At 41.4% G+C, this 16105-nt stretch overlaps 2 protein-coding genes across 2 annotated transcripts in view; both read left to right on the top strand.

The window, feature by feature from the left end:
• The window catches only part of atp10d (ATPase phospholipid transporting 10D), a 32798-nt gene extending 29083 nt beyond the window's left edge, over window positions 1-3715 (top strand). The window contains exon 23 of the mRNA XM_069661152.1: window positions 760-3715. Within this exon, the coding sequence (XP_069517253.1) occupies window positions 760-955 (196 nt within the window). The 3' untranslated portion in view covers window positions 956-3715. The remainder of the gene's footprint in view (window positions 1-759) is intronic.
• A 759-nt stretch (window positions 3716-4474) lies between these two features.
• On the top strand, window positions 4475-14526 carry dapp1 (dual adaptor of phosphotyrosine and 3-phosphoinositides). Its single transcript, XM_069662057.1, has 9 exons — window positions 4475-4574; window positions 6796-6918; window positions 7068-7201; window positions 8230-8360; window positions 8684-8731; window positions 8881-8943; window positions 9427-9512; window positions 12698-12785; window positions 13744-14526. Exons 1-9 carry the CDS (start codon window positions 4516-4518, stop codon window positions 13765-13767), a joined length of 756 nt encoding a protein of 251 aa, XP_069518158.1. The 5' UTR covers window positions 4475-4515; the 3' UTR covers window positions 13768-14526.
• The last annotated feature ends 1579 nt before the right edge of the window (window positions 14527-16105 follow it).

Below are 16105 nucleotides of genomic sequence, written 5' to 3'. Positions count from 1 at the left end.
CTCTGTTCAACAAGGCGTACAAACATTTCATTAACGGAGTTCCAGCGGGTTTAACTACGCTGGATGAAGCTGTGCTGTGGGAGGGCCATCTGACCCTGCTTCAGGTGGAGAGCGTGCCATCAGAGGTCGCTGTGGTGAAAATGTGCCACAAGGCGACTAGGCGCTGCCACGATGCGCTCTGGGTTAGGGACAGCCTTGAAACCATCATTGATTGCCAGCTGGAGCGTGTGGGCCAAGCAGCTGCTGGTGTAGACATGCAAAGCTTTTTTCGCCGCTATCAGTGGTTACCGTGGTTTCACCAGCAGCTTTTAGATACGTTTCACAGGACTCCTTAGCTACAGGAAAGACAAGGTCAGGTGTGTGATCCCAGAAGGGCGAATGGTTTTTGACCTCTATATCGCAAAGTCACTTTGGAGTTTGTTTGATTTTCTGTCTGGATGCACTACGGGATTTAATAAATGAACAGTTTTACTGCAGTCCGGTCTGGCTGTCTGTTTCTGTAACAACCAAACACAGACTCGTTTACTGATAACAGCAAACCTAGTGCGTCGGCCAGGTCACTCCTGGATCAACCATCTCAGTGGCTCATGTTAGACTGAGCTCCTTCAACACTACCAAAATATGTAACGTACAAGAGCACCAAATATGGTTCCTGTGGAAGAAAGAAACATCATCAGAAAATTTAAGCCATTAGGAACAAGACGTAAACCTCTGTGGTCTGCAGGTACTGATACTTACACTGTTATTTGTCCTCTGCAGGCTGTTGTTTCGAGCTCTGCACAACTCCTTCCACTCCTCTGCTGCTCTGAAATCAGCTCAAACGGACGAAGAGGATTCAGAGAAGTACCGCAGGAGGATGCAGCGCTGGAACCTGAACCGCTCCCCGGTCACCAGTGTGCCGGTGTTTGCGGATAACCCCGGCCTGGAGCCCAGCTCAGCATCAGTGGTGTCCTGACCTCCATCAACACACACACACACACACGAGCTGAGAGCTGCATCCCTCCAGGTCACATCATGTACGACCCTGACAGCGAGAGAAAGACTGTTGACTCCACAGATATTTGTATTCTCTGCTGAAGCACCGCTCACTTTGTCAACAGCCAAAGAACTCTGAGACTGAAACACCTTAACTGGAACGTGGACATGATGAGCTTACTGAGAGAATCAGACGGCTGAAATACCTCTTCAAGCATTCATGGGAACAGAAGCTGTGAAACATGACCACCATTTCCAAAATGAAGAGACAAAACTATTTTTACAGGTGTTTTATAACATCACAAAATCATCAGCTTGCTCATCTTTGAGCATAAATGAATCAGACAGGCCTCTGCTGGTGATTGTGAGCCAGCCAGGCTGGATGTGGCATGAAATCTGCAGGATTGATGCGCACCATCAGAGCTCCATTCACACTGCAGCTGAAAGTGATTGTATTGTATTTAATTTCTCATATATGACGATGAGGTTTTTAATGACACTCGGACCGCGAAGTAGCAGGCCTCATATTCCTGGCTCTTGTGCTCCTATCACTCTTACTGGTTTATTTTCAGATGAGTAAGAGTGTCAGAGTTCTAACAGTCATAAATAAACTGATCGTGCCGAGGAAAGGGATATTTGACCACAAGGGGGCAGAAATACTCAAAACAGTCAATGATATCTTTCTAGATGACATGATCACAACTATTTACAGGAGGAGGAGAAAGAGAGCAACAGGAAGCCCCGTGTCCTCAAACGCCGTTTTTTTTAACCTCTACACAAAACCACTCAGCTCAGCGCCCTCAGCGCTACAACGCTGTGCAGCTGTACTTCGTCTCTGTGTGCTCAGTTGAAAATAGTTCACGCTCGTCAATGTCGCTTCTCCCTCACTGACCGATGAAAATCAAGAATGGGCGGGACTTCTGATATCAAGTTGTTAACAAAGGCTGAGGAGAAGCTAATCCTCTCGTTTTTTCGAGGGTACAGTTACCATGTGTGGAGCTGCTGCTAACACGATGTTTTCTTTGTCAAATTTCCTTGAAGAAAAGCAAATATTAAGCACACAGCTTTTGCTCTTTTTCTCCTCCAGGAGCGGTTAATTATAATAACAAAAGTAGCATGTTTTAGCAAAGAAACACTTGTTATCCTCCAGTTTTTGCCTTAAATCCATTATTTCACATTTTAATTACTTTAAAATGTTGTTTATCCGGACTGAAAGCAACATCGGCCCCAGTAGAGAAAAGTGATATCTGTGTTGCTAGGTCACAAAAGCATGTGTTCCTGACCCAGAGAGAGGTCTTGAAGAAGGGCGAAGTTCACCTCCTGATATGAGTGAATGTTATCTCTCTCTTATAAAGGGGCAGGCCACGTCCCTTCTAACCGTCTCTGGTTCTTATCCACTTTGTTAAAATTGTTGCTAAGCTGGAAAAGAGCTTGCAGTGTGGCTGTAGCCAAAAGATTTCTGGCACACAACAGGAAGAGGTTGCTGTTCCTCCAACACAAACAAAGTCTTCAACCTGTGTTTTGACGGGACCAGGAAGCAACAACCTGATTATTTGGAGAGAGCCATAGCTGCACCTGCACGTCTGCTGGGTCTCATTAGCTCCTGTTTCTAACCCAGTCCTGCTTTGGAGCGATTAACTCTGACATGTTTTTAATGTGTAACTGACACTGTGTGATGATGAACAAACACTGGATGTGTCTGATGGGTTCAAAGTGTTTACAGTCCTGTGAAGCCAGGGCACTGTGTCGAGATGTCACTACGAGCGGCCTGATTTTGTTTACCTGCTCGGCTGTTCTCTCAGACGAGGTCGGCTGGGGGTGAATGGAAGATGAATCACTGAGTCATACTGACTCAATCTTGTTTAGTTTTATTTATTTACTGTTATCAACTTTCAACCACAGCTGCAGTTTACGTCTGAACCATAGACTGTATAAAAAGACGGACAAAGCCAAAATACTGTCGCGGTGGGCGCTGCCATCTTGTTCTGGTGACGTCATTCGGAGCCAGAGAGTGTGCAGTATAGACCGGCAGGTGGAGCAATGTCGTCAGGCCCCTTCCGCTCACCAAAACACACATTTAACTTATTGAAAAGAGCGCGTCGGCTGATTTAACAACAGAACAGCTTCTTGTGTCGGTCTGAAGCAGATATTCACGCTTATGGAAAGTTCAATGACTGTAGTGTTAGTGTTAGTGACGTCTCCTCTCGCCGTTCCTCCTCTACTCTGCTACTCGGGAACAGAACTCTGCAGGAGCCCCATTTGTCCACAGAGCTGTCAATCATGAGGCCACACCCCCTTTTTACAGCATCAAATAACTAATTAAAAGTAAACTTGTCACTTGGACATAAATCAGCATGATAAGAACTAACTATAATGACAGAAACCATGTTGGAGAAAAATGTATTTTGATTTTATAGTTTGACTCATGTCCCATCTGTTAACATGGAGGAGGCGGGCTTTATGAGCTATACTGCAGCCAGTCAGCAGGGGGCGATAGAGAGGGTTTGGCTCCACTTTTAGGGAGCTGTCATGTTGTCCATCTTTTTATACAGTCTATGGTCTGTACATGACAAACACGACTAAACTACATCATGAGCCAGCCAATAACGGGAAGCCTTAAAACTAAACTGCACACAGTGATGAGGATTTTTATATCAGGTTTTTTTTTAATGGATGTAAGATACATACTTCTGTTTCTTTGTACTTTTGAAGACAAAGCAATAAACGTGTTCACATCTTGTATTGTCCTTGTAATGTGTGCTCAAATTACTGATTACATAAGTCATGTTAATTATTTATCTAACTTATCCTCCTATTCCCTTTCTGTTATAGCTTATTCAGATACCTTATCTATGTTTTATTGTTCCACTGCTGTTCTATATAACTTTCTTTTTCCTATTTATATTGTTCTATCTACTAATAATTTTAAAAACCATATGAGTTCTTTAAACTCATAATTAAAACGTTCTTGGTTTTTATATTGAACCTTGTTTTAATTAGAGCTCTTTTTTATTTTTATTCAAGTTGAATCTCAGATTTTGTCTAAAAAAATTCAAACAAACTGGAGTTGTAATAATGAATTTTTAATTTATTCAACTTTTTGAAGTCAGAACCCAAATGTGTTTTTCACACATGACCTCTTCTGTACTGTGCAAACTAAGTTATGAAGGCTTTTTTCAGATCTGTCAACCAATTTCAGTTTCATCACTCAGGCGCTATGGGCAACGTACTTCTATAAATGAATCTATTTACAGTTAACCTCTTGGTTCATTATACAGAAAGGTAAAAATAACAGCCATGTGCAGTCCTCGGGGGTTTCTTTCTAACCAGGTGTTTAGTGTTGTGGAAATTCAGACCTGTCCACGCATGGATGGAAAAGCAAAACACCCAGATTACATCGTAATCACAATAACACAGTTGAACTTACTTCCTCTAAGGCGTGTCTGACTCAAAGTAACAGCTTTCACTTCTGTGTCGCAGCTGCACTTGGTCGGTCTGAGCTCAAACCTGCAGGCACTGACTCACGGGAGGGACGCAGGGATGAGTTTCTACAGCGACACGTCCACAGAGGACATGAGCGACGAGCTGGAGACTCTGGGGTAACACTGAATTGATTATCGGGACTGTAATTAATATTATCATTTAAGGATTTACTTGCCGTTTCACCTGTTGTTGAAAACAATTCGCTGCTCTGCCAGAGGCAAGCGAGTCACGAGCCCAAATACCTGTACCAGACTTCGTGCCAAAATCATGCAATTAAAAGTATTCTTACTTATTCACGAACATTTTAAAGAACCAATGTCACAGTATGAACAAAACTGTAGACTGTCAGGGAAAAAAATCGGCATTATTTAATTCACCAATAGTAATAATTAATTCCTTGGCATTACAGTGTCATAAATTCTTAGCATGTCTCTGTTGTAAATGGGTCGTGACCTATTTGGAGATATGATTGTGACAGAGAAATTACGTGAATAGAATATCAAATTAGTTTCACGGTTTGCATATAAAAAGAGTAGCCTAAATAACAAGGAAATCGTTTGTCACTGACCTATATACAGGCAGAATTAATTAAAATTAAATTAGTTTAAATGAATGTCATGAGGGTTCTGATGGTTACTGTGAGAAAAGGACAAGATCCAAATCTTATTTAGTGACCTCAGTCTGATTCTAATTTTATGTTACATGTTTTGAGGTGTGCCTGATGTTCTGCCCCTCATGTATATAAAGATATCGTTGAATGAATTGTGGCACAAATCATCTTACGCTTCCAAAGACTACACTTAGCTGTAGAAAAACTGTAATATTGATTTAAAAGTCCAGAAATTAAACAATCAATCAATTATTTTTTTTATTTATATAGAGACAAATTATAACTGAAGTTATCTCAGAGCAGGTCTAGACCGTAAGCTACTCTTTTTCTTGTATATTTATTTTTATAGAAAGATGGTGTTTTATACGTATCTTTATATCTGATATCTTCATGCATATTTAACATACATATTTTCTGGGTCAGTTGTTCTCAACTGGTCTAACCTCAGGACCCACCACCACTTCCTTATTGAGAAATAATTACATTTCTGAAACTTTTCAACCACTTTAACTACTCATCTAACAAAGTATGTTACAGTTTGGACGTGAGATGAAACAAAACATCACAGTATGTCAACATCACAAAACACAACTGTATGATAGTCGAGCAAAATGACCAACAGGTAGCAGTTTTAGGAATCTAACTGTAGGAAATGATCAAATTAGTGAATACATGGAGTGTGAATAAACTACACGCATGGATACAGCAGTGGCAGCGCGCACAACTCCAAAAATAAGTTTCGGGTGCACGGCAGAAAATGAAATCCAGAAAAAACAAAAAGCTCCGGCACTCACAGGATCAAGTAAAACTGACTTTACTTTTTGTGACCCACATTAAAGTCAGTTTAACTTGATCCTGTGAGTGCCGAATAAACTACACGCACACATCAGCGACCCACTGAAAACAGCTTTGGGTCCCGACCCACCAGTTGAGAACCATCTAGATAATGCTGCTAATAGAATTCCAGACAGGTTTGGTTTCTCTGCATCATTGACTTCTATCAGTAGTGACGGTGTCGTATGTCACTATGAGATCTTTGTAGTGGACACAGTTAAACACAGAGGTGACAGTTTTCAGTGTAAACTTTGACTTTAACAACTATCCAAATAAAAATATATAAAAGTACTTTTAATTTCCTTTTCCTTTAGAAACTGTCCTTTTTCCTGAGCCGTGCGCTTCAATGTACTTTTTACACATTCTCAGCAAATCTAAATGCAAATTATGGACTTTCACATCCTGTTACTAGTTTCCTTTGCATCTGTCTTACAGTCTGAGGTTTGTTCCACATTTCTGACACCTTCCTGCTTAGGCTGGTCAGTAAATACATATTATACTCTGTAAATAGTAAGAGCTATTAAATCGTGATATTTGAAGAGATCCCGTTATCTGATAATAATAACTTTATTTATACAGCACCTTTAAAAACAAGAGTTTACAAAGTGCTTTGACAGCCAATAAAAACAAAGTAAAGCAGAGAACAAGCAGATCACAAAACCAGCAAATCACAAAACCAGCAACTCACTCAGGACCAGCAAATCACACAACAAGCAAAGCACAAAACCCGACACCCAATAGGTAGCAGGAGAGGAGAATGTGTTTGATCATGCGGGTGTAGTGACCATGTTTTCGCCAAAGAAGGTCACCATTACTTTTTATCCCCCACAAGAATTAAACCTCTGTTGACCGTAGTGTTGAGTTACAGGTTTGACTTATTGATTTTGTTTCAGGTGGTACCACTATGACCTGTCCCGTCACGCTGCAGAGGCCCTCCTCCTGTCCAACGGGACTGATGGAAGTTATCTCCTGAGAAACAGCAATGAGGGACCGAGCTGCTTCGCCCTGTCTGTCAGGTTAGTCAGCCTGTTATATATATACATATCTATATTTATACATATATATATTTATAGCCTGTAAATATGTGTCTCCATTATGTCATTCAGTGCACTGTGTAGATAAAAGTTGTAAATGACTTTAAAATGTTGTTTAATTTTTCACACAGGGCGAAGAACTCAGTCAAACATTTTCACGTGACACGCAGAGACAGCAGCTACATATTCGGGTTTAATGAATTTCGGAACCTTCAAGACTTCGTCAACCACTTCGCAAACCAGCCTCTGCTCGGCAGTGACACAGGTACGGAGAAATTCACACAGTCAAACAACCTATAGCTCTGTTGGCTCTCTTTCTGGGCCAGTGCTTTCATGGCAAAGATGACTGTTTATTTAAGTTATAATAGAAACCATTTGCTGTAGCAGACTTCCGGCTACAAATCCTGGTAATGCTCGAGGAGAAAAAGGCAGTAGTTATCAAAATATAATAGGATAAGCATCAACATAGCTGATCCCAGGGACTTAAAACAATCCGCCTACTCCACCTCAGCTCCCCCGACAGTTGCTTTTTCCTAAAATCAATGACGGGCTCGTTAGCTTTGTTGGCGTCTAGCAGCAGGTTGTTGTCTTTGCACCACTCTGCAAGATTGTTGGTATCCTCCCTGTGTGAATCCTCATCGCATTTTATAATCTGGCCAATTACAGTGGTATCACCAGCAAACTTGAGGGGACCGAGCATACAGCCCTGGGGTGCTCCAGTGTCTCGCAGTAGACTGCAACAGGTTTGGCTGACAATCTAAACTGGATCTGTTTGCTCGAAATGCAAACTGCTATTCAGAAATGGGTTGAGTGCAACAGGGCGGGACTAAATCCTGCAGATTTTTAAGATACAACGACAGTGGAGGCTGTCTTTAAGCATGTTGGGACACTCTCGTGACACTGACTGATTGGCACTTGTTCTTAATAAATGGCTTCACAGCAGGATTCTTCTCACATCCACTGCAGATTTTATGACTTTAATTTTGATGTCAGATTTGCCATTGCCATTTACTGCATCTGTCAAACAAAACAGGAAGTCATTAAGTAACTGAGAGTTCTGGGTTAAACAGAAACAGTCAAGTGGTGTCGAGGCCAGCTGTCAGCCGGAGGTATAAAAAGAGAGTTTATAATCTACAACACACTCATTTGTTTGCTTTTCAGTGCTGCATCGTGCACGCATGACATATTTTTTAATATTACGACACGCACCAGTTTTGTTTTGAGTTCTCTACTCATATGTGTGTTGTGTTGTATTTTGTTGTTCAGTTTTATAAAATCCCCTCTCTGAACCAGGAACCCTGATCGTGCTGAAGTGTCCGTACCCGTGGCGTGTGGAGGAGCCGTCCATCTACGAGTCTGTGCGAGTTCACACAGCGATACAGACGGGACGCACGGAGAACGACCTGGTGCCCAACGCACCGTCGGTACAACAACTTCCAGCAAACTTTGCTGAGCAAAATACAGTTTTTTTGCTTTGATTTTTAAGTTGTAAGATGAACATTCTACTCACTGAAGTATTTGGTTGTCAGCTAAACCCTTAGCCTGTAGAGAAGGAGTGTTTCTATGACGACACCCTTTGGTTTGTGGACTACAGTTTTCAAGCCTCAAGTTTGGCAATATGGCCGTCCCATTTTGGTTTCCGGGAGATAATTTTGGCAGAGACCCAAGTTATAATAAATTAGAATTATTTTTGAAAGTTAATACTTCAATAAATGTATTATAATAAACCGTCTTCCTGTTTTTTCAGCTGGGCACAAAGGAAGGATATCTGGTGAAACAGGGAGCAATAGTGAAGGTAGGAGGCAGTCACAGCTCACCATGTCTGAGGAACAATGTTTTCAGCTGTACTTCTGTTTTTGTAGTTCTCAATGTTATCTGATTTGAAAACATGTGTTTCAGACTGAGGTCAAATAAAAATAAATCCACTTTTAAATCTTTGTGCAGAACTGGAAGCAGAGGTGGTTCACAGTCAACAGACATGAACTCAAATACTTCAAAGACAAAATGGTGAGTCTCTGAGCTGCATGCGCGCTCCTACAACTTCACTTTAGTATTTTTGATTCGAGTTAGAGGCTTTGTGCAATTGTATTAAATGCCCTGCACTTTTGGCAGTATAGTGGGCCCTTGTCTGCAGCTTTTTGATTGGCTGTCAAAGGCGCAAAAGTGAGCGAACTCTTTCTTTCACGAGCTAAACACCATGACTGATAAACCTCGTGACATTTTAATTTTTAATAACAAAACTGTCTGAGGGGTGAGCAGGAGTGTAAAGTTTGTATGCATGCCACCGCCAGCCCCGGGTATGGAGAGTTATTTTCTCTGACAAATGCACAAAACCTACCTGCTAGTTAGCTGTTGGCTGCAGACGTTGTGGTGTGTTCAAGTGCAACTTCTCGGCCCAGGCACAGGAAACACCAGGCGACAGAACAATTTGCCTACATTAGTTCTATGATGTTGGTTTGGTTTGTAAGCTGTGGATTGTCTGTGTTGCAGAGTGAGGAGCCCATTAAAACCCTGGACCTGAGAGCCTGCTCTGCTGTCCAGTTTGACTACTCTCAGGACAAAGTCAACTGCTTCTGGTGAGTGATGAACACTCAGACATCAGCACCGAGATTCTCACTATAAACCCAACTCCACGTTTCTGTCTCATCCTTTAATACGAGCCCTACTCTTTATTTAAAGTGAAGGAACATCAGCTTGTTTCTTTTTGCTTTAGGCTGTTGTAGAGGCAACGCAGTCGCAGCAATTACACAACTTTTATTCTTAAGTTTGCCAAGAACATAAAACAAAACTACGCACTGATCTCATTAAATTATTGTACTGCCTTCTGTTGATGTGCCGCCCATAACTCAACAAACATCGTGGCTCTGAAGACAGCCGTCCCCTCGTCCACAGGTTTACTGTAAGGTGACCTTTAGCACCATAAAAGGCAGCATATGAATGCAAATATTTGCTTTTCTTGTCCTCAAACGAAATAAGATATTGTATCAGTATGTCAGCTTGGATTTACGAAAGACGTGATAGGAATTTATTTTGCTCTTATCTGACATGTTAAATGAAAAAGTAAAAATATTTCTGATCTTTCACAACACAGCCTCGCGGTGGGTGTTGGGCACGTCTGTACTTCCCCAGAGTAGCAAAATCTGACATCTGTGATATTTGAAAAAGAGGAAGTCAGAGCCGTGAAACATCAGAAAGAAACAGGAGGGAAGGAGAAGTTATAGCGAGCTGACAGGCGGGAGTGGCTTCACAGAGTTTACAACCACTGAACCCTTTTTACACAGTGCTACAAAAACACCGCACAGGTCAAACAGGAAGTGCTGATTCTGATTTTTAATCTCTTCCTTCACTTCTTATTTCATCCAGCAGGAATGAGTCTGCAGTATCAGCTGTGTTCACTTCTCCTGAAGTGAGTGTCAGGCGAGAAAACCCCACAAAATTTAAACTTTCTACATGTTAGCACCCAGATTTTATGTCTCTCTTTTCTGTTAGGGTGAATATTTAGGGCCTGAAATTCAACTGATGTCAGTTTTGTGACTGCTGGTTTGAACCTTCCAGTTTGGCATTTTGGTGGTCCTCTTCTTGGTTTTTATTTTAGCTTAAAGTAAGAGGGTGGATACGTATCGCTACGCCTCTATCCTGATTGACAGGTTGCAGTGGCAGCAGCTTGTCAATCACAGGTAGCCCCGCCCTAAACCCTCCCCTGCTTTATGGTCTCTGTGACTCTAAATAGGAGCATCATTGACTAAGTGAACGTCTTGCTGTGTTGAAGACTTGAGACTAGAGATTGAGACCATAAAGTCATTTAGAAAATGCTTACTGAGGGAATAAATCAAGAGAGAAGGACCATTTTCTAGCCGATTTCTATATAATTCCTGCAACCAGGAGAGTCGCCCCCTGCTGGACATTAGGAAGAATACAGGTTTTAGGCACTATCACGGCGTCACACGTTGCTTGGAAACCAGATGGGCCATTAAATCTAATAAGAAAGAAAGCCGACCTGCAGCATGTGTGTGTCTTACAGTGTTTACGTATTTAAAGATAAGATCAGCTTTATTTAACAGACTAATCAAAAGTCAGAAAGGCATTCATGTTCATCATTTGTGAATAGTTAATTTTTGTCACTTGCAGATAAACGTATTTGTGGTTCCCGTCACGTCCACGCTCGCATTGTTTACATTTATTATTATTTTTGTTCAAACTTTATTGAATACTACTTCACTGTATGAATATTTGTTTACATTTAGTGAGGGGCTGGACAATCACGTTTGTATACGTCACCAAGTTCGCTATGAACTCTGGGTAAGTCTCACAGAAAGTCCGTCATTTGATGTTGAACAGTCAGAGCGCTCACAGACGGTGGGACAGCACGAAGCACTCACACACTTACCGGGAACGCGCCTCAAAGTCTGTGAGATTGGGATTGGGCCCAAGAGGCTTCGCCCCCTGCTTTTATATGGTCTACTAAAGACATCAATATTAGTTGCGATGCAGGGTAACTCTTTATTTAGGTTTTCTAATTTCAAAATAATGTCTATGAAGTTTCCTGGACAGATCTGTAATTATTTGCACGTTATAGGGAAGTGAAGCTTAGAAGTGCTGTGTGAACAGAACGTCATCTTTCTATGGTTGGTATAAACAGGAAGAATGATGACACGCTAAACTGTTTCCAGTGTTCAGCCTAATCTTCAAACTGTATCCAGAGGTGGAAGTAACGAATTACTAGGACTCACGTTTCTGTAGTTGAGGCGCTTTTTTGTGTATTTTTCAAAGTCAGTCATTTGACTTTAAGTTAAGTGTGTTTGAAATGAAGTAAAGTGATTCGCTACATTTCTACATCCATCCGTAAATTATTTATCGACAGATATTAGGAGCTAGAAAGAAACTGACTTGGACCAGACACCAATCAAATGCATCGCATCAAAAACAGGCCAATCAGATCAAAGTGTCGTGCATCGCGACAAAACAGCAGTGCCGGTTGATTTTCACTGAGCCCGAAGCGAAGAAGGAGAGCTTCCACAACGAGAGGTCCATCTCCCGTCGTTTTACACCTAAACATGTAAACACAAGGCCACACAGGTTTGAGGTTTGATTCTAACTGGGAGCTGAGGGCGTCAGATTACACAGGAAGCTTTCAGTTAACTACGTAAACCTTTACATTGTTCCAACTGTGCAATCATTCTCTCCCTCCTCTTTCACTTCATGTGATGTGTTTATTATAAAAATCAGCGAGGCGGGAAAGTAACTAAGTAACTTTTACTTTGAGTACTTTTTACCTGAGCTACTTTTTACCTGAGTTCACTTAACTCACTCTCACTTTGAAATTAAACTCTATAAAGGATTTTAAAATGATGCTTAAAACAAGAGATTAATTTATTATAAGATCCGTTTTTCAACAAAGGTTATGGATCCACCACCAGACACACTGTGGAGTAACAAGTCAGCAAATAACAAGGAAGAGTGTCCTCTTATTGGTTCTCACAGGTTGTGTTAACACAACTTTCAACTTCAACTTCAACTTTTTTGTCCCCGAGGGGAAATTTGTTTCTCAGCCATGTAAGACGAAAAAACATTCTGAAAACACAGACAGGAAGACTCAGTTACGAAAAACATTAAAGCACATGAGAATTAATTAAGAATACATTAAGAATACACATGACATACGCATGATGAAAAACAACAACAACAACAACAACTAGATAATAAAATATGAACAAGTCTTCCTTCCGTTCTCTGACTCTCCGTAATCTCTCTGTGTCCACAGCCTGGTGTTTCCTGAGAGAACGTTTTATCTCTGTGCAAAGACTGGCGTGGAAGCAGACGAGTGGATCAAGATCCTGAGGTGGAAACTGGTGAGTTCTTTTGCTCAACACAGTGCTGACAGGAAGTTTGACTTCTTATCCAGTAACACAAACTTCTGGAGGACTGCCTGTTTTCAATCCATTATATTGTGAAGTGCAGGGCGGGGAAAACACTTGAAGAACTATTGATAATTTGCTGGAGGGATCTGGACATACAGCACGGTCCTGGCTTTTAGAAGGAACGGTGAAAAGCATTGTGGGAAACAGAGGAAATCTCCAGTTGAGGCTCAGTAGAAGAAGAGACGGCAGGTTGAGGGGAAGTTGAGACTTACAACACTTGATGATTCAGAAATCAGTCACAGTAAATCATGTCTGTGTCTGAGGGAGGATTTTCCTTTAAGCAACACAGAAAATGATACGTGATATGTCATTAACCTTCTTATTACTGAAACACACCATTGTTGTGTTATTGTGTGTGACAGAAACTCAGTGTTAGAGCCAAACTCACATTTTCAAACACCAAAGTCACGCAGTTACACAAACGAAGCGTTTGGGGAAACTCCCGTGCTCTGCAACACAAAATGGCTTTTTTTCTCAATGGAGTCTGGTGTGTTTGCAGAGAGCGATGTAACGTCTGTCTGTGGTTAAAACAATCATCTTCCTCTGTAACAAAAAGGTCTATCTCTGTAGGGATCCTTTCTGTCATGTAGTCACACATTGTAGAATAACAATCTGAGAACTTTTAGTGGACGCACTTCGATTTACCAAAAAGGCGTTTCAGCCATTGGCCTCCCTGCAGGATGAGGCAATCTACTTGACCAACTCCCAAACCTTTGTAACTATTAGTCAGTTAGACCACAAAATGTCTTCATGTAGGGCCAAAGTTTAAAATACCCTGTAACTTAAAGGTTACGGAAAGGCAGCATTTTTATGGTGACTCGGCTAAAATCTAAATCATACGCTGGTTTCATTCTGATTATATTCTCAGCGAACCTTTCTTTGTCTCCAGTCACAGATCAGGAAAGGTCGATGACAGCCGTGCGTGGAAACGTGGAGAGGGAAAGAAGCCCCAACTTTATAGAAGACGTCACATCACCTGGATGAGCAGCAGCGTTCAGAACTGAAGAGTGAACTGGAGCAGGAACCACACTGGGACGCTTTTCTCTGAGTGTGCTGACTGGAGGCTGACAGCGTGGATGTGTCTCCTCCCTGTTTTATTGACATATTTATTTAGTACAGAGAGGCTTAGTTTCTTAAGAGTCTCATGTTTGTTGAAAAATAGTTAATATGTCGAGGGACTATTTTCTGTCTGCGTATTTCCTGCAGAAGGATTTCAGTCACACTTACTAACCTGCATGTTGTTGTTTCAGAGGTTTACACTTTTTCCCCATTTTATACACACAAAAACTGGAACTGTGCACCGAATTCTGAAAGCTCATGTATCAACAACATGACTCCAAACAGCTGAACTTTAAGCACAATTCCATCGTTCTCACTCTAATATCATTCTAAATCACAGCTTTGCAAATCTCACTTTGTTCACCTAGAAACACTCCCCTTCAAAGTGCAACACCCTGATAACCAGTTAGTCTCACTCATGTTGCACGTGTGCAAACTCAGTTGGAAGAACACTTCAGTCATGTATAAAAGAGGCCGCTGCTTGGCCAGGGAGAACATCACCCCCGATGTGGATGAGGTCCTCTGGCCTGGCCAGGATCAGAGGCGGGATGCAGAGTGATCTGTTTCATTCTGTCAGTTCAGCTGAACACTTTGTATTGCAGTAACAAATAAATATCTCTCGTTACCTTACTTTTGTTGTAGTGTTTCATTGTACTTACATAGATGAACGTTTTGCTACACACTACGTACAACTTACAGTAACATTTGTGTTGCATTGTGATGCCCAACAAAAAACCCAACACTTCACCAAAACGAGAAAAAGGAAACTGATGTCCACACACTTGTTGAATATGTAACGTGGCCTCATGAAGCCAAACTATGAACACGTCTGATGGAAGTGTTTTGAATTGATCACATCAGTGTAGCTGTGTGTGTTGTTTTGGTGGAAGGAAGAGAGAACATGGTTTTGAGTGTTACGTTTCATTTTGAAAGAGCTTTGTGGAGTTTGGACAAAGTCGTTAAGTCGTTAAGTTACAGTTTGTGTTTTGAGACTGTAATATGTCGATTTCTATAAGTGAAATATAGTTATGAAGAGCATACATGTACACAAGAAAGAAATATTTAGTGAGGAGACCATCGTTGTTTTCAGTCACCCTGACAGCGTATTGGTTACGATGCACAGCCGAAAAATCGAGTGTGACACCTTTCTCTATTTATTTTAACTCAACAATAAGACAATGAAGCAGGAAGAGAGAGCACTGTGCTGGTATGTTTAAATACCTTTTTATGTTTCCTTATTACACCAGACAAAAGGAAGAATTTGCACTTGGCATCAAATCCTCGACTCAGATTACAGAAGCTTTCTAACTTACAGATCCTATCTTTACTGTTCGGATACCACGATAATTAAGCAAATGACAGGTAAAAGAAGACTTAATAAAACAATGATATATAATTTAAGAATGGAATAGGAACATAACCTAAAATAAACTCTTAGTGCAGGAGATGCAAAGCTGTCCTCACTTCCACTTTCCAAAGGGAAGTTGTAGCTGACTGGTTTAACCTGCGTGGCTGCTCTTTTATTACTTTCACACAAAGCTGCTTCTGAGCGCGCTCTCTTTCTTTTATCTCCTTAGTAAATTTCCAAAAAGAACATCTTTGGATTTCTCTACAGATGTTGCACACCTGCCCTGAAGTTAAAAGGCTGTCACTTTTTTAGCTCCATTTTTACTTTAACTTTTTTCCCCTTACTCGCCTGAGATAAGGGACGAAAGGATTCCTGCAGCTCGTTGTTTCTGTGGTAACACATTTTTTAAAACTTTTATAATAGGGTCCCTGGTGCATTAAACTGTTAGTTTCAACTTGCAGAGAAGAATTAATATCTAAAAATTACTGGAGTTCATTCCATGGAAAATGACGAAGAAGGTCCGAATCCCGGTTCAGACATAGTGGGCCTTTCTGTGTGGAGTCTGCATGTTCTCCTCGTGCATGCGTGGGTTCCCTCCGGGTACTCCGGCTTCCTCCCACAGTCCAAAGACATGCTCGTCAGGTTCATTGGTGACTCTAAATTGCCCGTAGGTGTGAATGAGAGCGTGAAAGTTTGTCTGTCTCTATGTGTGATTGACTGGTGACCTGTCCAGGTGTAACCCCGCCAATGACAGCTGGGATCGGCTCCAGCCCCCCCCACGACCCTGTACTTCATAAGCGGTATAGATGATGGATGGATGGATAAACTCTAAAGAGAAATTGAC

Source organism: Semicossyphus pulcher, unplaced genomic scaffold, assembly GCF_022749685.1.
Source record: "Semicossyphus pulcher isolate SPU_LCO1_2020_fin unplaced genomic scaffold, fSemPul1.0.p SCAF_14, whole genome shotgun sequence".
In the NCBI taxonomy this organism is placed as follows: domain Eukaryota; kingdom Metazoa; phylum Chordata; class Actinopteri; order Labriformes; family Labridae; genus Semicossyphus; species Semicossyphus pulcher.
Note: the sequence above shows the minus strand (reverse complement) of the source record. Positions and strands in the feature narration are given on the sequence as shown.

Bases quoted from the DNA above. Each gene is read 5' to 3' on its own strand.
- dapp1 (XM_069662057.1), top strand. From the start codon at position 4,516: ATGAGTTTCTACAGCGACACGTCCACAGAGGACATGAGCGACGAGCTG. The intron at 7,202-8,229 runs GTACGGAGAAAT...TCTCTGAACCAG, and splicing joins TCTGCTCGGCAGTGACACAG to GAACCCTGATCGTGCTGAAG. The intron at 8,732-8,880 runs GTAGGAGGCAGT...ATCTTTGTGCAG, and splicing joins AACAGGGAGCAATAGTGAAG to AACTGGAAGCAGAGGTGGTT.